Source organism: Phascolarctos cinereus, unplaced genomic scaffold (genome assembly GCF_003287225.1).
Source record: "Phascolarctos cinereus isolate Bilbo 61053 unplaced genomic scaffold, phaCin_HiC Scaffold_5;HRSCAF=322, whole genome shotgun sequence".
In the NCBI taxonomy this organism is placed as follows: Eukaryota; Metazoa; Chordata; class Mammalia; order Diprotodontia; family Phascolarctidae; genus Phascolarctos; species Phascolarctos cinereus.
In genome coordinates, this window is record NW_027555958.1 from 326,091,906 (window position 1) to 326,114,300 (window position 22,395).

A 22,395-nucleotide genomic window follows, 5' to 3' on the forward strand; every position below is an offset into this window, starting at 1 on the left:
CCATCTGGATGTTCCCCCTACACTTTAAACCCAATCTGTCTTAAAATGCTCCTTTCCCATTCTCCCCACCCCAACCACCCCCTATTTCTAACTATTATTTCTGTTCATCAAATTGATATTATCATTGCTTCTGGAAAGAGTATGCCAATTGATTGCCTTTAGCCCTGCCCAGGCTAAAACTCCCTTCTCTGGCCACTGTTTCCCTATTATATCATATACCCCACTTTCAGAAGGTAGGCTCTTTTGTAGTAAGAACTGTCTTAGTTTTTTATTTGTATCCCCAATGATTAGCACAGTGCCTGGCATATAGCAAACACTTGATAAATGCTTTTCATTCATTCATTCATCCATTTATTGTACAACAGCTTTCTTATTGGTCCATACTTGAATCTTTGGAGTATCCTTTGATTCTCCTCTCTTCCTCATTGCCTTTTCCTCTCACCTTCCAACTGAATCACTTGACAAGTTTTATTAATTTCTACCCCTCAACCACTATCTGTGTCTCTTGAGTCTTTGCTCATTCTCTGTTCTTGTTCTCTCAGCCATGATACTAGTTTACCACATCATCACCTCTTGCCTATTCTGTTTCAATAGCCTCATCACTGGTCTCCTTGACTTGTCTTTCTCATGCCTGTTCCATATTGTACACTGCTACCAAATCAATTTTTTAAAGCATAGCTCTGATCATGTTACTTTCATACTTAGAATTTTTCATGGTCTCATACTACCTATATAGTCCAATGCAAACTTCTCAGTATGGCATTCAGGACTCGCCACATTATGATCCCAACTTATGTTCTCAGACTTATCTCCTACTATTCCCCAGTGCATCTATCAAACAAGACAATTATTTATGCCCATAATATGCTCAGTAAATTCCTGGTTTTGCACCTTTGTTCAGCTTGTACACTATTTCAAAAATCCCCTCCTTCCTCTTCTTTTCATTTTATCCTTGCCGTTGCTGACTGGTGAAATCCATGACTTATTCAAGGCCACTGCTCAAATGCCACTCCCTCCATGAAACCCTCCATTATCTCCCCTAGCTGGATTGGAACACTTCCTCCTTTGACCCCTCTATACACCTCTTTACTACCTTTCTACCTCTCTTCTAACACTTACACTGTTCTAACTTGATTTATAATGATGTTGTCTTATCTCCCTCCTAGATAGTGAGTTGCTTAAGGGAAAGAACTATGTGTCTTTCTATACCACAGAGCACAAAGTTTACAGATTTTTGTTGTTGAGTCATTTCAGTTGTGTCTGACTCTTTGCAACTCCATTCAGGGTTTTCTTGGCAGAGAGATTGGAAAGGTTTACTATTTCCTTCTCTAGCTCATATTCTAGATGAGGAAACTGAGGCAAACAGGGTTAAGTGCCTTGCCCAGGGCCACATGGCTCGTAAGTGTCTGAGGCCAGATTTAAACTTAGGGAGATGAGTCTTCCTGGTTCCAACTCCAGTGTTCTAACCACTGTACTACCTAGCTGCCCAAGATAAAACTCAATAAATAAGTGTGGAATAGAACTTTTGTTTCTCTGCACTATGGACCACACTGTGAATTATCTGTTTCCAGTGATAGGATACAACAGAGAATACAAACTTCGCCAGAAGATTTTGATCAAAAGTTCACACCACAGGCTCTTAGAATCATGAAAGAGATCTAATCTCATCCAAACCACTTTCTTATGCATGAATCCCATCAGTCATCCCAACCCATAAGTGGTCATCCAGTCTTTGCTGAAATGTCTCTAGTGATGGGAATTTATTGCCTTGCAAAGACCAGTCTATTTTGAGATGTTGCAATCTATGGATACACGCCATAAACCTTAACAAAAATGTGATTCTGAATTATAACTACTGACCAGTGTCTTACCTCTGTTTATTTTTCCTTGATTCATATCCCATACTTCAGAATAGACCACATCTTCAACGAATGGAGTCACTGGAAGAGAAGAAAAGGTTTCATAGGAGGTCCTGGCCGTAGTTTCAAACCACTGAATCTTCTTCCTCTCCAACTCCTATCGAATTCACAATTCTAGAGGAGTCATAAGATGAAGAGCCAGGAGGAATTCAGAAGCCAGTTACACCAGCTTCCTCATGTTACACTTTAATAAACCCAAGTCCAAGGAGATTGTGACCTTGGTACAGACAGAAAATGGCAGGGGCAAGATTTGAATGTAGGTCCTCTGGTTCCAGATTTAATAATCTTTCCACTATTGATTTATTGTGAGCGACCGGGCCTAAGCAGAGCCTCTCTGCCTCTGTTTCCCTCTGTCTCTGTCTCTCTCTTTCTCTGTCTTCCTCCACTCCATACCTCTTCTCTCTGTTTATTTCTGTTTCTTTTCTGTCTCTGTCCCTCTCTCCCCCTCTCTCCTTAGGAAGCAGCTAGGTTGCTCAGTGGATAGGGTGCTGAACCTAATGTTAGAAAGGCTTTAGTTCGGTTCTGGACTTAGACACTCACTAGATGTGTGACCCTGGCCAAGTCACTTAACCTCTGCTTATTTCAATTTTCTCAATTGTAAAATGGGGATAACAGCCCCTACCTTGCAAGGTTGTTGAGCTTGTAAGAAGCCCTTAGAATAGTATTTGGCATATGTATACACACACACACACACACACACACACATACACACATACTATATAAGTATGTGTGTATATGTATATATCTAGCTGTATCTCTATATGTTTATTTTCTTCCCCTTCCTGACTTCATGTGCCTACGCTAGAATCCTGTTCCAATGGGAAAAGACTTTACCATTGTCATATATTGGCTGCTGCTCCACTGGGGGGATTGACTTTGAGTGGCCAGATTCTTGGGGGTCTGTGATAGGTTGGTCCCTGTGAGACACAGAAATACATGATATACCTTGGGACAATTTCAACACTGAATGTGAGTGACTGTCAGGAAGAGAACCCTGGGAGGAAGGAGGATGGGATATGAAGAAGAGGTCTGGACAGCTTATGAGATGGTTTATGTGGGACCTTCCAGGAGAAACACTAGTCATGAAATAATAGCCCAAAGTGGAGCCTAGACTAGAAGATGAGGTATGGTGGCCTGGAGACGGGCCCCAAACAATGTACTTGGTCACTGATGCAGTGGCCACTCTGGTTGCCTGGGTGGCTCCATCAGCTATCCTTATCCTTATAAGTATGTGGAAAAAACATCGATTGAACACTTTTTTATGTTCTTGTCCTTGGACTGGACAATCTGTAGAATGAGTTAGGCAAATTTGGTGCAAGCCACCTGAGGATTGATAAATAATCTCAGCCTAAGACTCTGACATGAACAGAATCAGAGAACACATAGACAAATGTACATCATCAAACAAGTCTGTAAGTTAGATATTTAAGCAAGCATGATATTAATGGTAAGTCTACGTAGAGCAGTAAATGGATAGCCATGGTAACGAGTCAGGGCCATGGGCAATGACTGGGTCCTGGGAATTATTTTTGCCTATCCCAATGCATGTAAAACAGAACCTGGACACATCCATCCCAAATGACAAATGACAGAGACTAGACCCAGTTCCATGTCTTTGTAGTGTGGATGCCCAGATAATGAGAAAAACAGAAGAAGCCGAGATCTCACCTGGAAAGCTCAGGGACAAGACTTCCTCCTAAAAGCAAAATAGAGGAACAGCATATTAGCAGAGGAATGGAACAGCAGCTTCCTCCCTTTTCCCTCCCTTCTTCTTTTCCTCCTTTTCTTCTTTCCTTCCTTTCTTCCTTCCTCCTTTCTTCATTCCATCCCTCTCTCCCTTACTCCCTTCTTTTCTCCTTTCCTTTTTTCCTCCCTCCTCCCTCCTCCCTCTTTCCCTTCTTTCTTTCCTTCCTTCCCTCCCCCTCTCTCCCTCTTTCCTTTCTTTTCTTTTTTCCTTCCTTTCTTCCTTCTTCCCTTCTTAATTCCCTCCCTCTTTCCCTTTCTCCTGTCTCTCCTCTCCTTCCCTCTCTCCTTTCCTCTATTCCTTCCTTCCTTCCTTCCTTCCTTCCTTCCTTCCTTCCTTCCTTCCTTCCTTCCTTCCTTCCTTCCTTCCTTCCTTTCCTCCTTCCTTCCCTTATTCCACCTCTGAGAATCCATGAATCTTTAGTCAGCAGCTAATATGTCCTATTGTTGATTCACCGTGCTTTCACAAAGATGTAGTGTAAATGAATAGCTTATGTTTAGAATGACAATTTTGTATTGTTTCACAGGCTTTAATCTTATCTTTATAATAATTCTACAAATTCCCAGTGGGCAAAGATTGACTATTATTCTTCCCAAGGTCTGATGTCTAATCTTGGTTCTGCCATTGGCTATGTATTCTGTTATCTTAGTCGTTGTTTCCCTTTTCTGCATCTCAGTTCTTTTACCTGAAAAATAAATTAGGTAAAACTAGATGATCTCTAAAAACACTTTTAGTTCTAAAATTCAATTTTTAAAAATTCTGGACCCCTCCTAGTGCCTACAACAGTCTGGCCACATAGCATTCACTCACTCAGTACATACTTGTTGAATTCAAAATCCATTCATGCATACTTCATTTGACAAACATTGATAACTACACATTGAAGATCCATATCTGTAAAAAAATTATTTGTACCTGCCCTCAATAAGTTTACATTCTACTTGGGATAAGGAAATAGGACGTAAATGTAGATAACTATGTAAAAAGTAGAAAGTATTCTGTGATGAAGGAGAGATAGAGTACTCTAGGAAAAACTGAGAAGGAAGGGTTTACTTACAGCAGGAGGGAATCGGCTAAGGCTACCTTGAGGAGGTGGCACCTTAGCTAAGCCTTCAAGTAAGAGAGAGATTTTAAAAGGAGTTGGGCAATAAGGACAGCCAGGGGTGAACACCACCTAACAAGGACTGATTCCAAAAAGAATAATGTGGGAGCAGCTAGGTGGCACAGTGTATAAAGCACTGGCCCTGGAGTCAGGAGGACTTGAGTTCAAATCTGCCCTCAGACACTTGACACTAGCTGTGTGACCCTGGGCAAGTCACTTAATCCCATTGCCTAGTGGGAAAAAAAGAGAGAATAAGGTGGAAGAAGTGAGATCTGGAGAGCTGCACTGTACGATCATGAGAGGAAATCCAAGAGTCTGAGTGGTAAAGAATGATGGAAAGCATTTGGATGAAGACCAAATGAAGGAACAAACAGAAGCAGACTATTCTGATTGGAATATACTACAGACCACTTGGAAACAAACAGAAGATAGATTAGTTAAGAAAATATATCATTAGCTGGCACAGAGACATGCTGTAGGTCATCTGTCACAAGCTTTCTTCCTTGATTAAATACATCAAATCACTTCAACATTATTCCTCATTATTTCTTCCTTTTTTCAGTCTCAAAGAAATAAGTGATCTTTCTTGCCAACACCAACTCCTCTACTTGTGCCTTTGATCTGATCTCATCATGTCTCTTCTAGAAGCTTGTCTCTGCTCGCTCCCTCTGCCCAAATTACAGTCTCTTTACATCCACTGGCCCCTACCTAATTGCCTAAAAACATATCCATAGCTCCGCCTTCTTAAAAACCAAACCAAACCAAACCTTTACTTTACCCTACCATTTTTTTTTCAAGCTACAGTCCTTTGTTTCTTCCTTTCACAGCCAGATTCCTACACCAACCTCTCTATTCTTCTTGTACCCACCTTTTTACCTTCTACTCATTTCTCAGTGTCTTGCTATTTGGCTTTCATTCTTACCATGAAATTGAAATTTCTTTCTCCGAGGACACCCAAAGATCTTTTTATTGCTAAACCCGCTGGCCTTTTTTACCCCCAGTCCTCATACTATTTGAACTTTCTGCAGCATTTGGCAGTGTTGATCACCCATCCATCTGGATACCCTGTCCTCCCTGGGGATTTGTGACACCAATCTTTCAAGGTTCATTCTTGCCTGTCTGAAGGATCCTTCCTAGTCTGCCTGTAGGATCATGGCCAATTTCCACCACCTCTACCTCTGTGAACTCTTTCCTGAGCTCTCTCTTTGTCTTTAACTACATTGTTTTTCTTCATGACTTCATTAACTTCCACAAATTCAACTAACATCTCTGGAAGATAACTTCCAATTTATCTCTTTTCTGAGTTTGTTTAAGTCCTGCTATATATGTCCTCCTGAGTTTAAGTCCAATTGCCTGCTATATATGTCCTCCTGGGTTCCCCATATACGCCTCAAATTTGAAATGTGAAAAATAGAGCTCAGCATCCTTCCTTCCTTCCTCCTAATTTCCCTACATTCATTGAGGGTACTACTATTCTTCCCCTCACTCGAGTAACAGCTAAGGAGTCATACTTGATTCTTCACCCTCCTTTCCTCCTCATATACAGGCAGTTGCCAAATTTTGTTGATTCTGTATCCTCAACACCTCTCACATTCACTCCTTTTTCATCATTCACATTAGACCCAACATGGTTCAAGCACTCATTACTTCTTGCCTAGGTTATTAAAATAAACTCCTAGTCCTCCCCCCTTCATCTAATTTCTCTCCTCTCCAGTCTTTCCTACTTTCACTGCCAAATTGAAATTCCTAAAGCTCAAGTCTGACTCTGTCATTCCTCTGCTAATCGATTGAGAGGCTCTAATGCAATTGTTCTTAGAAGACTGATTACCAAGTGCATTGCAGTCTGCAGGCCCAGGACTCTGCCAAAGGATGCAGTGCCATTAATTCATGCCTTACTCTTCTCACGTCAGTGGTCTTTCAGCATTTGTTGCTTAACTTGTTTAAAGTATATGTCTAGACACATTTTTGAGATTTTTAGTGGAACAGCCACTATATTTCAAACTGTAGAGAATGTACCTTTTACTTTTTAAAATGGCATATTAAAAAGCTAGCAAGAAACCAGTGTAGACCATGGTGCATTATTTATTATGTAACTTGTGTGTGTGGTGTGTGTGTATCTAGATGTAAATGTATATGTGTGTATATATGTATATATAGCCTGTCTTTTTCCTATTCATTTCTGCTTTTAATATACTTGTGCAAGTTACTGTTACTGTTGTTTTTCTATTAATCTTTTGTGAACTTTCTGATTATGCAACAAAGTATATATATAGTCTTCTTTTGATTTATTTTTAATCACAGTATTATTTATTGTTTTCTTTCAGTGAAGTACTGATGCCTTTTCTTTTCTTTTCTTTTTTTTTATTTTTTTGATGCCTTTTCCAATGCCAAAACCTCCCCCCCAAAACAAAAAAAGCTTCGTAGTGCCCTATTGCCTCCAAGATCAAATATAACTTGCTTTTTGTTCTTTGTTCTTTATTTTTTGCTTATCAGAATGTTTGTCAGTAGTTGTTGCATTCACAATAAAGAAAAAATAAAAAGGAAATTAATTTTACAAATACAAGCTGTACTAGGTATTGTTCCATAGCAGTTTTATCTAGGAAAAGTTTTGGGGGTCTTTGTGGATTTCAAGCTTATTCTGAGGCAACAGTGTTAAAAAGAGGCTGAAGATATAAATGTGATCTTGGGGTGAATTAGAGAGGGGCATAATTTTTAGGGAAAAGGAGATAACATTCCTTCTGTCCTCTGCCTTGGGTTAGCCATAGCCCAGTTTGGGGCACCACAGTTTAGGAAAAACATCAATAAGCTAGGTAGTCCAGAGAACAGCATCCAGAATGGTGAAGTAAGCCAAGACCAAGCTAAAGGAAGATCAGTTGACGGGACTAGAGATGTTTATCTTGGGGAGGATATTATAGCCACCTTCAAATACTGAATAGCTATTACCTGGAAGAGGGATTAGCCTTGTTTTGTTGGACTCTACAGGGAAGAATCAGTAGCAATGGGTAGAAGCAGATTTAGGTTCAAGTCAGGAAAATCTTTCTCATAAACCAACCTATACCAAAGTGCCTTGGGCTGTCTCAGGAGCTAGCTGATTTCCTAAGCAAAGGTTGGTTGTCATTTGTTGAGTATGTTGTGATAGGGATCTCTTGTTTTTTCATCAAGAGTGAGTTGGACCAGATGGTTGTGAAGGTCTCTTCCAACTCCAATGTCGTGTGATTTTATAGTATTAGTGCTACACCCACAAGCCTTCTATGGCAATCAGAGGACTTTCTTATTGGCTGAGATTGAGCCTGGAAGTATTGACCTGGCTAATGAGCTTGATCCATTAGCCCTTCTCCACCATATCTTTAGTTTCAGAATAAGCTAGAAAATATTTTAGGGGAAAATTCCCAGCCTTAATCATTCTCCTGGCAGAGTAAGTTAAGAAACAATTTTTAAAACCTTGATTTCATGTTTCAGACTTTTAAAATGCGTTCATATCCATCACCTCATTTATTGACCCACAAAACAAAAACAAACAAGGCTGTGAGGCAGGCATGACAGAGCAGGTATTACTTTCCAATTTAACAAAAGAGGAAAGAAACTGAGAAACTGAGACTCAAAGAGATTAAGTAAATCATTCAATATTGTACAAATTAATTAATTAATAATACATTAAATTAGTAACACATAGTCCTTGGACAATGACTCTTTTAACTACGTTACCCTATGGTTTTCAGGTATTCTATCTTTTAAAATGTTAATTACTAATTGTGATAATTACTTATTGCATAAGTATTAATTACTTACTATATTTATAATAACAAAATGACTGATATTCACAGAAAGATTTAAGATTTGCAAAGTACTTTGAACCATACATTGTATATCTTGACCCTTATGCAAACTCTGTGAGGTTAATACTATAGGCATTGTTATGCCCATTTTGCAGGTTTTAGAAACTGAGTCTGTGAAGTAGTTTCTAAGATGTTGTTGAAATGCCATGATGAAGCATGGTACAGTAGGAAGAATAATGAATTTGGAGTCAAAGGAACTGAATTTGAATTCCAGCTCTGCTACTTAGTATCTATGGAATTTTGGGCAAATCACTTAACTGATCTAGGTCCTGTGCAATGCACTTCTTAACTGATCTAGGTCCTGTGCAATGCACTTATTCTTATTCAAACTGAAAAGGAGTTGGGGTGTGGGGAAGCAGGTCTCTTACTCTCCACTTATTGCTTTACAATGCATAGCCTGATCTCTAGTGTGCATCTACTGATGGGATGGTGGGACCTGGATCCCAAAAAGCCCTAAGACCATGTCACACACACACACACACACCATGAGAAAATTTCCCCTTGTTGCAGGCCTGACACTGTAATCCCCTTATCAGAACAGACACAAGGAAGGATTTTTTTTCCTTCTAGCTGGCCTAAGGGATCCTTAAGGTCCAAGCCTCTTTGCAAATTCCTTGCATTTTCTTTTTTTCCTTTTTTCCCCCTTTTTTAATTTTAAGCAATTGGGGTTAAGTGACTTGCCCAGGGTCACGCAGTTAGTAAGTTTCAAGTGTTTGGTCTGAGGCCAGATTTGAACTCGGGTCCTCCTGACTTCAGGGCTGGTGCTCTATTCACTGCACCACCTAGCTGCTCCTCTCTTCATTTTCCCAAAGGCACCTGAATCCCTTAATTACCTAATTAGCATCCTTAACACTCCTTTCCCTGCTCCTTTTCTCTATAAGCTTTAGATTCACCCCCATTAAGTTGCAACTTCCCCAAAGGAACTTAGCCCACTACTATTGGCATTACAATAAACTGCCTCTTGACTAAAGAGAAGGCTTGAGTGTGTGAATTCATTCCAGGCAATTCTGCCTTTGCATTCTCAGGGTCTCAGCACCCCCAAACCTCTTCATTACCATACCATAAAATGATCTGGGAGGAAAGGGTGGACATTCTGGGGAGAGGAAGTTGGATTTTACCAATGGCACCTTCCACGATACTGTTTTGGGTGCCCAGGTAGTGTTTGTATTCTAACTATCCAGTTCCTCTCCTCACTCTGAAGACTTTCCATCTTCTCAACCGCATGCTTCTCACCCTGGAGATCCCTCTCTTCTGAGTGGTGGATTCCTGGACCCAACCATCATTTAATAAGTTGTCCCAGCCATGTTTATTCACTTCATTCTCAGCTCCACTCTTCACTCTCCAAACTTTTCGACCTCCTCACCAGCACCTGCCTTGCTCCTGTGCAGGTACCATTTCCCTCCTCTTTCCTGATGTCTTTTGTGTGTTACCTTCCTTCATTAGAATGTATATACCTTAAGGGTAGAGATTGCCCCTCCTTTTTCCTTTTTTTCGCTTGTTTGCATTCCCAGGGTTTAATAAATTTTCTATCTATCTATCTATCTATCTATCTATCTATCTATCTATCTATCTATCTATCTATCCTATCTGCCTGTCATCTTTCTACCTTTCCATCTATGGAGCACACACTTAGTTCATCAGGTAACTTGTACAGGGGAAGATGCAACAGAATGAAAAAATGTTGGAGAGTGAAGATAGATGTGATAACATTGGAGACAAGCCCCACAATTAGCTATTGAAGAGAATGTTGGATACAACTCATCTTCCCACCCTCTAATTAGTTAATCGCATAACCCTTGGGATCCCCTTGGATCAAAACCCAGTCTTCCAGTGGATCCCAGTTTCTACTTTAAAGAAAACTGTTCCAGTGAATAGGCCTTGAAATTAAACTGTTTTCATTGTCTTAACAGACAATAATCACAGGGATTACAAACCTGATTTCCTCTTGAGCTTGAAGTAAACCAGAAGGGCAACGGCAGCAAGACCCGAGATGCTGAGCGAGGCCACAGTGCCTCCTATGATGAGTAGGCTCCTTTCTGCAGGGTCTAGGGAAGAATGAGAGCAATCTGAACATGAGTTCTAGAGTGTAAGGACATAAACTTCTTCCAAATACTATTAAATATCCACTCCCAGAAAGCACTGACTTGTGCACCAACATGACAGGAGATGGCATTTTTGTTTTTTGTTTTTTACCATCTCGTGGGGATGTTGGAATGGATCCCAGAACTTCTAACTTACCCGAGATGGAGAGTTCCAGCATCTCACTGAACTGGCTACTGAAGCTGTTGTTGGCCTCACAGTAATAATTCCCAGAATGCTCAGTTGTCACAGAGAGGTTAAAGGATGCTACATCTCCAAACAGGGCCAAGATGGTCTTCACAACTAAACCCTTATGATAAAACTGATAAAAGATTGGAGCAGATCCTTCGAGGACTTCACATCGAAACTCCAGCACTTCCCCTACAGCAGCTTGCATCCCAACTGCACTCAGGGTGAGAAGAGGGTGAGACACTGGAACTGAGGGAGAGAATGAAACATATCAGAGGGTGGTTCTTGAAATATGCCCATGAACCCCATAGCTGAAGGATGTCAATCACAAACATTTCTCTATAGAAATTTCTGACTTCCATAGTCCCCAAATTCTAGATCTTATGCTGGGACATTTCCTAGAGTGTTATGTTGATAATTAAAAAAAAATCAGTGACTTCAGTAAAAGAATAGATGATATGTTAATCAAAACTGCAGGTGACTGAAAGCTAGGAGAGCTAGCTAAACCCAATGACAGTGTCAGGATCCAAAAAATTTCACTAACTTTGGATGTTGGGTTGAATGAGATGAAATTTAACAGGGATGAATTTAAATTTTACACTTGGGTTAAAAAAAAGTCAGCTTCAGAAATAGAAGACAGAGGAAGCATGGTGAGGGATCATTTCAACTGAAAAGAATCCAGGGATTTTAGTGGACCACAGGCTCAATATGAATCAATAGTTTGATATAGCCTGCAAGAGAGCTCATTTGATATTGGACTGCATTAAGAAAAGTATAGTGTATAAGTCTAGAGAGATGCTAGTTCTACTGTTCTCTCCATGATGAGTCCACATCTGGAGTGTTGGATTCATTTCTGCACATGACACGAAACATATGACTTTGATAATCTGGAAAGAGTCCAGAGGAAGGATGGTGAAGGACCTCAAGATGATCTTATGTATGGAATAATTGAAGGAACTAAGGATGCTTAACCCAGAGAAGAGAAGGCTTCGCTTGACATGATAATAGTTTAAGCATTTAAAGGACTGTCTCTGGAAGACACATTATTTGCATTAATTTTGTTTTGTTGCCTCCAGAAGGTGGAAACTTGGTAGAGGGAAGGGGAAGTTGCAACATGGTAAATTTAGGCTTGATATAAGGGAGAACATTCCAATGAAAGTCATCCAAAAGTGGAATGGGCTATCTTAGGAGGCAGTAGTTTCTTCTTCATTGACAACCTCCAAGCAGTCTGGATGAACATTTATCAAATAATGCTATAGCTGCTTTTCTTGTTCCAATATTGGTAGGAACAGATGGTCTCTGAGGTCTTGTCCAACTCTGAGATTCTGTGATTTTGTGATTCTCTAATTCCTAGCTAATGTTTTTCTGGATATCTACCCAGATGCTAGGGGCAGCTAGGTGGTATAGTGCACAGAGCACTGGGCTTGAAATCAAAAAGACTCATCTTCCTGAATTCAAATCTGGCCTCAGACACTTACTAGCTGTGTGACCCTGGGCAGGTCACTTAATCCTGTTTGCCTTAGTTTCTTATGTAAAATGAGCTAGAGGAGGAAATGGCAAACCGTTCCAGTATCTTTGCCAAGCAAACCCCAGATGGGGTCATAGTCAGACACAACTTAAGTGACTGAACAACAACAATAACAACAAAACAACATCCATGCCCTGATTCTAAAACTTTTCTCTGTGAGTGACCTCTCCTATCTCCTCTAGAGCTCTGGTCTTTGCAAGCCCCTTGGAACCTCCTTAAGACCCCATGAGGACTCTCCCACATGGACATTGGCTGGGTGAGATGTAGGGGAGTAGAACTCACTCATCACACTGATAACCACTGTCCTGCTGAATATGGTGCTGATGTTATTGTCAGCGGCACACTGATAGCTCCCCTCATCACTCTTCTTTATAGTAGAGAACATAAGCTCTTCCTTCAATGAAGACTGTGTCTTCTTTCTTAGACAATCTTTGGTGGCATTTTTGTGCCAGCAAAACGTGATATTTCCTGTGCCTTTAGCTACTGAGCAGGTGAGGACCAGCTTCTCTCCTTCAATCACCTGTGTCTTTGGGGGCTGGATCTCCAGGAGGATGCCAGAGACAGGGATTCCTGGGGGAACACAAGGTGCCACATGAAGATCCTGGATGTAGGAGACTTTAGGGACAGCAAGGAAAACTGGAATCACCTTGTATAGGACCAGAGCATGTGGACTTGTTGAAACAGAGTGACAAGAGAGGAAGCAAATATCACTATAGATTAGAATGGAGAAAGGGAAAAATTCTGAATATATTCCTGGAAAGAGGGCAGTAAGATCCAGTCTATTCCCTTATTCAAGCTCCAATCACTCCACAATGACTTCATTGACTCCACCAGATTGGTTTCTGTCAGTCACTGCCTCTGTCTCCCTCTCTACCCCCTCCCCAGACCCATCCCTTCTTTTTGAGTCAAGGTCATATATTTCAGGATTAAATTATATGATTGTTGCCTGTATCTCTCAGATGCTTTTAGGTGGGGCATATGTCTGAATCTTTTGTATTACCCCAGAACAGAATATAGTGCTGGCACTTAGTAAATGTTTAATAAAATATTCTCTGTTACAGGCAGCTGGGCTGTACAGTGGATAGAGAGCTGAGATTAGAATCAGGAAGACCTGAGTTCAAATTTGAACCCAGATGCTACTTCTATGGCCCTAGGTAAGTTGCTTAACTCCTCTCTCTTTCAGTTTCCTCAGCTGTAAAATGTGTATCATAATAATACCTCTCACACAGGATTGTTTTGAATTTCAAATAAGATAATATTTCTAAAGTGCTTAGCAAAGTGCCTGGCACATAGTAGGTGCTTTGTAAATGCTTGCTCCCTTTCTGTTGGGTTGTTGATTTGATGGTTTAAAAAAAAAAGCAGTTACATAGAAGTGGAAATATTGTTAGCACTGAAACTCAAGTTGTATCTTACTGATGCCCCACTGGAGAAAGGGTGGAACCCTAGGAACTCTGGTTGGCTCTCTCTGATGCAACTCCCATTCTCAGAGAGACAAAGAAAGGACATTAGCGATGAAACCCCAAATGGTGACATTGCCCTTCCCTCCACCTCTCAATTCCAGCCCTGCATCACTGACACTCACTTTTCACACTGATCTTCATGTGGTTGCTCTGTTTCTGAATATTCTGAGTCACAGCTTTTGCCTCACACCAGTATGACCCTGAGTCTTCCCTCCAGATGGCTGGGATCTGGAGCACCTGAGACTCCTTCCAGTCTGATACGATGACTCTGTCATCTCTGAAGAAGGAGAAGTGCAGCTTGGTGTCTGACCTCTGTGGAGGGAGCTGGGTCTCACAGCTCAGGGTCACTGGGGTCCCCTCAGTGGGCTGGGAGGTTGTGGTTTTCAGCTTTGGGGGTGGAAACAGTTCTAGAGAGAGGAGGCAAACACAGTGCCCAGGACAGTTAATGTCAGAGCTCCTGGGGTGACATGTCTTGTGTTGTCAGCTGAACAGATGAAGGGACACACAGATGAATCCATCTCATTTACCTTCTATGCTCCAGCCATGAGCTCCCCTCACCTGTCCCCCAAGACTGAAGGTCTTACCTTGGACTTGGAGCTTTACCTCTTCTGATGTGTATTGATGCTGTTTGTTCTTGGCCTTGCAATAATACAGACCACTGTAATCTGAATTTACATCAGGGATTGAGAGCACTGAATTTTCACTGACATAATGAAAGACCTTTTTATCTTTAAAATATGAAATACGTGTGAGTTTTATATCATTCCGTTCTCGGCATCTCAGGAGCAATTTGTCTCCTTCAAACACATAGTATGGAGTTTGAAGAATCAGCACATCTGTAAGAGAGAGTAGAGGACTCAGTTTACCTTTTACTGGCCCTTAATCTTTCTGACCATCTCTAAAAAGGAAAGGCCCATAGATACCTGTCATATATTAAAGGATTCTGGTTTCACCCTCTTTGTTTCCTCACATGACCCATCTATATAACCAGTTTCTCTCACTCTAGGATGACCTTTTTTCCAGATGATATCATATTTGATAAATTCCCCTGCTCATTTTTGTATCTAGAAAGGGAATTTCATTGACCCAAGTTCATACCCAACCTAAGACACTTACTACCTGTGTGGCCCTGGGAAAATCACTTATCTTTGTCTGCCTCAGTTTCCTCATCTACAAAATGGGAATACTAATAACACCTACCCCCCAGGGTTGTTATAAGGAATAGACTTCAGGTATTATTGACCTCTTCCCAGGAATATATTCAGAATTTTTCCCTTTCTCCAGTTCTAATCTATAGCCATCTTTATTTCCTCTGTTGTCACTCTTTCATCAAGTCTGCATGCCCTGGTCCTGTGCAAGGTGATTCCGGTTTCCCTTGCTATCCCTAAAATCTCCTGTCTCTGGCATCCTCCTGGAGACCCAGCTCCCAAGGACACAAGTTATAAAACACTTTGTAAGCCTTAAAGTGCTATACAAATGCTAGCTATTATTATTATCACTACTATACTTCTATCTATGGTTAGGACTAGCCCTTATCTGCCTGGTCACCTGAGAATATCCATTACCTACAAGGTCTGAGGAGAGCAGAATGGCTCCCCAGCTCTGATGCTTCTCTGGCTCTGACTCCTCCCTTAATGTCATGGTGCGTTCAATGTTAAAATCCCTAAGGTCAGCTCCACCTTTTTCATTTCTCCCTCCCTGTAGGAAGTTGCACTTCAAAGCTCTTTTCTAAGGATGTGATTTCTTAGGCTGTACTCCATTGTTTACTCACTATTAGAAAATACCAGGTACACAGGATCACTAATGGATGAGTACTCCATTTCGCATCTGTACTCTCCACCCTTGGTAACTTCAAGAGGGTTTGAACTCTTCTGCCATCCCTTCTCGTAGAACCACCACAATTGCTTTGGATCTAGCAGATGGGATCCATTGCAGGTCAAAGTCACCTTCTCTCCTTTGAAAACAGGGGTCCATGGAGGACTTGGTATTACCACAACTTTCTTTGCAGCAGCTGCACAAAGAAGAGAAAGAAAGAGGGTCTAAGATTTTAGTGTCCAAATCCCCCTTCTTGAAATATGTGATGGGGAAGAAATAGAAGAGTGTTGGCCCCATCCCATTTTGAGCTTAAGTCCAACAGCTTGTGGTTTAATTATGGGCGTAAATGCCCTTCTCTCCCTCTATTCCCCTTTTCACCCCTTTTCCTCTTCCCACACCTGTGTCATCATAGAAGTCAAGGACCATCTAATGCCAGATCAATCGATCAGCAGACCTTCTTCACAGGGTTATTATGAGGATCAAATGAGGTAACATATGTATAGCACTTAGCAAATCTTAAACCACTGTATAAACATTATTATCATTGTTGATGAAGATGATGGTCCTAAATGATGCAGTGGATAGAGCACTGGCTTTGGAGTCAGCAGGACCTGAGTTCAAATCTGACCTCAGACACTTGACACTTACTAGCTGTGTGACCCTGGGCAAGTCACTTAACCCCATTGCCTAGCGCCCCCCCCCAAAAAAAGATGGTAGTAAAAGCACTATGTGTCAGGTTTGGAACCTAGCCCTGGTTTGTCAGAACAGAAGTAGGAGAAAAAAACAGTCCCTGTAAGCCATTGTATAGGAAGAGGGGATCCAGGTTAGTACTTCTTGAAGCACTGGGAGCTACAGCAGAATAGAAGACCAACTACATGCCTAAGTGTCACACTAAGGACCCAGATAAAGGACCTGAGTCTACTCTAATATCTATCATCTGACCTGGGCCTGTGTGGGACACTGAAGGGGATGAAACCAATTCTGAATTGAGGACTGGGAAAGGAAAAGGAGATGAACTGGCTAAGACCAGTGCCCTCAGTTGGCCATGAAAGGAAATTGAGACAGAAACCAGGGGGTTGAGCCAGAGGGTGGAACCTAGTACCATTGACTTCATGAAGAACAGTAATGACAATGGCATCCAGAGACAGAGCTAAACAAGATCTACCCAACCAAATAAAAAGAAACCAAGAAACTGAGCCAAGAAATTATACTGAAAACATGAGTAAATGGATGAAAATGCTGAAAATGGTGAAGAAATATAATGGATTAAGAAAAATCCAAAAGGTGAAACTAGAAAACTAGAAAAAACTAAAACTAGAAAACAGGAAGTCTATAACTATGAGCTCAGTCCCAAAGGTGGGAAAATTACTTAACCAGAATAACTATAAGAATAGCTGGAAAAAATTAAGAGATTAAAAATGAAATAATAAATTAAAACTCTTGAGTCTAGAGGAAAAAGGTGAAAGAATAATAAATAATTTAGAAGAGAAGGCAGAATCCTCCCTCAAGTAGTGTATTTGCAAAAAAAAAAAGACTGGAGCAAACAGAAATTAAAAACTTCATGGACAACAAGAAATATTAGAATAGTCAAAAGATTGGGGGGGGGAAGAAAATAATAAGGTATCTACTATCAAAAGCAACTGACCTAGCAACTAGTTTAGGAGAGCTCATTTAAGAATCATCAGACTCCCTGAAAACTATGAGCAAACAAACAGAAAACTTTGGGCACCACATTTTAGAAAAGAAACACAAAATAAACTTCTACATCTTTTGGAATCAGAGAGAAATGTGAAAATAGAATTCATCAATCAAAAAGTACCCAAGAATGTAATAACAAAAATCAAGTGCTTCCAAGTGAAAGAAAAAAAAATACTGTAGAGTAGCTAGAAAGTTCAAGTATGAAGGAGCCACATTCAAGATTGCACACAATGACTTTGAGCTGTCATTTCACACCCATCAGAAAGGCTAAAATGATTGAAGGGGAAATGACAAATGTTGGAGGGGATGTGGAAAAACTGGGATGCTAATACAATAGTGGTAGAACCGTGAACTAATCCAACCATTTTGGAGAGCAATCTGGAATTATGCCCAAAGAGTTATAAAATTGTGTATACCCTTTGACCCATTGATATTACTGTTGGTCTGTTTCCTAAAGTGATCAGAAAAAAGGATAAGAACCTATATGTTCTAAAATATTTATAGCAGTTCTTTTTGTGGTGACAAAAAACTGGAAATTTCAGGGATGCCCATCAATTGGGGAATGGCTAAACAATTTGTGGTATATGATTGTGATGGGCTACTACTGTGCTGTAAGAAATGATGAGCAGGTTGAGTTTAGGAAAAAAAAACATGGAAAGACTTGCATGAAATAATGAAGAGTGAAATGAACAGAAACAAGAGAATATTGTATACAGTAACAACATATTGTTTAAAGAATAACTGTGAATGACTAAGTTATTCTAAGTACTATAAATACTCAAATCAACTACAAAAGACCTATGAAGGAAAATGCTCTCCACCTCCAGAGAAAGAACTGGTAAATAGAAGTATGCACAGTATGGTTTTACATATGTATGTATGTATGTATGTGTCTGTCTTAAATGATGGCCTTCTCTAGTGTGGGTTGGGAAGGGAGGGAGGGAAACAGTTTGGAACCTAAAATGGAACAAAAAAAATAAATTAAATTTTTTAAGAAGGAAGCAAAAAAAAATTGCACATAATTATGCTGTATTTTCTCTAAAAGAGAGGAAATTTTAGAATATGCTATACTGAAAGGCAAAAGATAAAGACTTTCAATCAAGTACAACTTACTTTGAAAAAAATGTGTTTGCACTATAAGGAAAATGTAACTTTAAATAGAATAGAAAACTTTCAACATTCCTGGGGAGGAGGCATAAAACACAACTGAAAAGAAACTTTGAAATGCAAACAAGAATTGAATATGATATTTGAAATGGAAACACAGAAGTAAAGAGAATCTGAGAAAATTAAGTCCATTTGAGCAAGAAGTGTTTACTTTCTAATGGGGAAAAAAGAAAGATATTCCTTTAGAATCTAATTGTCTTCAAGGGTCATCAAAGAAGGAAAGGTAAACACTGGACCTGAGTGTGGTTTTCTTCTACGTGTTCACATTTTTGACAAGAAAGAAAAGGGAGAGGAAAAGGAATATTCTAGGATGGGGTCCTCAAGCTATGGCCAGCAGGCCAAATCTGGTCTGCTACTTGTTTTTGTACAGTTAGTAAGCTTGGAAAGATTTTCCTATTTTTAAATGGTTGGGAAAAAAATGAAAGAAAGAATAATAGTTCATGACACTTGAAAATTACATGAAATTCAAGTTTCAGAGCCTATAGATAAAGTTTTATTGGAATACAGACATACTCATTCATCTATATGTTTTCTATGGCTGCTTTCTGGCTACAATGGCAGCTGAGTAGTTGCAACAGAGACCACATATGAAATTCTTACTGCTTTCTGTTGCTAATCAGCACACTACAAATTAAAGTGATTGAGTTATAACTTGACAGCATTTTGAGTGTCACATGTATCATTATAGTGTGATGTTTGTTTATTTTTTATTACCAGTACATATCTGCTATGTCAAAGCAAGAAAGGAAGAGAAAAAACATTATTATGATTTTTTTAAAGCACAGGATCAAGACTGAACATTTTCTGAATGAGGAGACCTGCCCACAACTGCTATTATCAAACACTGAATAAGTAGCTTTGGAATTAGCTTTTGCTGCAGACTTGATAATGTTTCTTAATGAATTCAACCTAAAACTACAAGGCAAAACCATACTTATTTATGAAATTTATATAGCAGCAAAGTCAATTCAAAGACAACTAACTTTGTTTAAATAAAAAGTAATGTCAAATAGCTTTATATACTTCTTGTGTTGTCAAAAGTTAAAACAAGAAGTGAGATCTCTATTTCCACACAAGTTTGCAGCAGATATATTTTCCAAGCTCAAATTATAATTCCAGCAGCATGTTTTAGACTTTGAAAAGAACATAAGAAATTTCTAGTTTTCAAAATCCATTTTTCTGTGCAACTGAGTTTTATGTGAACTTCAATTGGAAGTGATTAACTCTGCTCTCAGTTTGTTGTCTATCTGTATTGCCTGTCACACACACACACACACACATGTGTTCATGCATGCATATGTGTATACATACATTCATACATACATGCATGCATGCATGCATACTGTTTGAAAAGCTCTATGGAGTATCCATTCAGATGCATGTTGAAATCTTCATTCACTTAATCTTTTCATTACCAAAGGGGAGAGAGTCAGAAAGTGAGCAATAAAGTAAAATAAGGGGTGGGGGGGAAGACAGAAATTACCAAAGATCTCAGGAAAAAGAAAACTCAAAGACCTGGAACATAAGTAAATGAAATCAAGAGAGATAACATTAACAACAGAAGGAAATATGGCCTCCAGGTCTAGTAAATGAATAGAAAAAAACAACAACTTGAATTTGCAATGAAAAGTCTCACCAGAGAAACAAAATAACAATAGGTTGGAAATGCAAATATATAGAAGTGAAAGACAATCTAGAAGAAGAGGAATAAAAAACAAAAACAGCAAAAGAAAATATACTTGTTATGAAAGCAAAACATAGTTTGTATGTCAAACATACTGATCTCAAAGATCCTATGAGGATCATAGGTCTCCCTGGGGAACATCAAAAGACAAAAAACCTGAACACCATAAAATAAAAGAGGTAAGAATGAAGAGGCAGAGAGAGGATTATGGACAGAACCTTGTGACATTCTGCCTACAGGTGAATATTTCTTTGTGAATGCTTCTCCTATTACAATATGAAAGGGTATGAGGGGGAAGGAACAGAGCAGAAGGATAGAGAGTGACATGCTAGGGTCAAATCAAGGGCTAGCAATGAGGGGAAGGTGGCCTTTGTGGCATCAGAAAGATAAAAACCTACAGGGCAGTGGGCCAAGAGGAAGGGGAAAAGATTGAAAAGGGGAGGAAAGGAAGGAAGCCTTACTTTGTAAGTGAGAGGGAGTTCTAATGAATGCTCCTCTAGGTGAGTTGAGACAAAGAACTTACACTGGATGTGGCCTGGGAAATTTGGTGCCTGAGAAATCTACTTGTCCTGGGAAGAGGGGCAGAGTTGAAACCTCTGGGGGCAACTAGAACCTGGAGGAGTGGAAGAGTATGGACACAGGGAGGAGATTTCCAGGCAAATGTAGGGGAAAAAGGTCAACAAGAGAGGGTATAAATATGCTTTGGGCATATCTAGTAGTGGGGGAGAGGTTCCCCACAATGGGGCAATGATCTCATGGCACAGTGGATAGAATGCTGGGCCTGGATTAAGAAGACCTGAGTTCAAATTTGGTATCAAACACCAGTTGTGTGACCCTGGACAAATTCCTTAGCCCTCTTTGCCTTAGTTTCCACATTGTAAAATGAGCTGGAGAAAGAAATGGCAAGCCACTTCATTATCTTTAGCAAGAAAACCTCAAATGGGGTCACAAAGAGTCAGACTCAATTGAAATGACTGAACAGCACAGCCTACCTGACATCTGTAATAATAATAGGTATTGCTCTGAGAGTGGGGCATGGGGTAAGCCCTACAAGTATGTGGCAGAAAGTGCCTAGAATGAACATCTGCCTAGACTGGATACCTTGGAAGCTTTGATTCTATGAAGAACACAGGGAAAAGAGACATACTAGGTGATTATATGAATCATGAATCAGAGAATGAAGGTATAGAATAAACAGAAAGATAAGATGCATAAAAAGAAGAGAGTGAAAAAAACTTTTTTGGGAAGAGGTGCAAAAAATGAAATAAAAAACCCCTAATGAACAAGACAATCTGAAGGGAAAGAGAGTAAGGGGAAATATACCTGAGAGGAAAAAAGGGGGCAAAGAAATATATAACTAGATAAAAGCAGGAGAAAGGAACTAATAAGCAAAACCCTAAAGGGAAAGGGGTAACAAATGAGAAGGAGGGGTGAAGGGAAGAGAACCAGTGGGAATAAGACCATCTTAGAAATAAAGAGTAGATTAACTTAAGGAACATAATACTGTGTTTACAGCAGAAGACGGAAATCATAACTTTAAAATATTTAAGAAGCAGATGAAGGAAAATATAAATGTAACTCATAATTTTAAATGTAGATGGATTTAAATTCCAATAAAATGAAAAAAATGACAGACTGAACAAGAAAACAGAACCTTACAATCTGTTGCTCATAAAAAAAATACATATAAAAAACTCCAAAGACATACACAAAATAAAAAAAAACTGAGGGGATAAAAGAAAAATGAGTGTACATTAACTGAATCCAAAAAAGCAGTATCTTGCTATTAGAAAAAGCAAAAACAAATGCTAAAAAATTAAAAGGAACAAAAATGGAAACTATATTAAACTGAAAGGAACCACAGACCACAAACCAATATCAGTAATAAACTTGTATACTCCAAATGCCTTAGCATCCAATTTCATAAAGGAAACACTACTTGTGCTTCAGGAAAGCATAGAGAGTAACATGATAGTGACAGGAGAATTCAACATCCCTCTATCAGTTTTTAATAAGTGAAACAGAAAGATAAAAAAAAGAAATTATGGAACTGAATAATTTTTCTTGAGAAATTAGAGTTAAAAAACTCCTAGAATCTTCTAAATGAAACAGCAAAAGAATACATACACACACACACACACACACACACACACACACACACACACCCTCACATA

The 22,395-nt window shown here is 39.6% G+C and overlaps 1 protein-coding gene across 4 annotated transcripts in view; it reads right to left on the reverse strand.

The window, feature by feature from the left end:
* The window catches only part of LOC110211889 (Fc receptor-like protein 2), a 57,439-nt gene that overhangs the window by 27,041 nt on the left and 8,003 nt on the right, over positions 1 to 22,395 (reverse strand). For 2 of the 4 annotated variants that reach the window (XR_013487275.1, XM_078156186.1), the window contains exons 4-12: positions 15,629 to 15,868; positions 14,442 to 14,693; positions 13,980 to 14,264; positions 12,680 to 12,967; positions 10,840 to 11,118; positions 10,536 to 10,646; positions 3,588 to 3,615; positions 2,754 to 2,836; positions 1,872 to 1,940 (exon numbers count right to left, since the gene is read on the reverse strand). Coding sequence is in view for 1 of the 4 variants with exons in the window: in XM_078156186.1 (XP_078012312.1) it covers positions 1,872 to 1,940; positions 2,754 to 2,836; positions 3,588 to 3,615; positions 10,536 to 10,646; positions 10,840 to 11,118; positions 12,680 to 12,967; positions 13,980 to 14,264; positions 14,442 to 14,693; positions 15,629 to 15,868 (1,635 nt within the window). In the remaining 3 variants the exon portion in view is untranslated. The remainder of the gene's footprint in view (positions 1 to 1,871; positions 1,941 to 2,753; positions 2,837 to 3,587; positions 3,616 to 10,535; positions 10,647 to 10,839; positions 11,119 to 12,679; positions 12,968 to 13,979; positions 14,265 to 14,441; positions 14,694 to 15,628; positions 15,869 to 22,395) is intronic. The other 2 variants (XR_013487277.1, XR_013487276.1) reach the window with 1 other exon arrangement.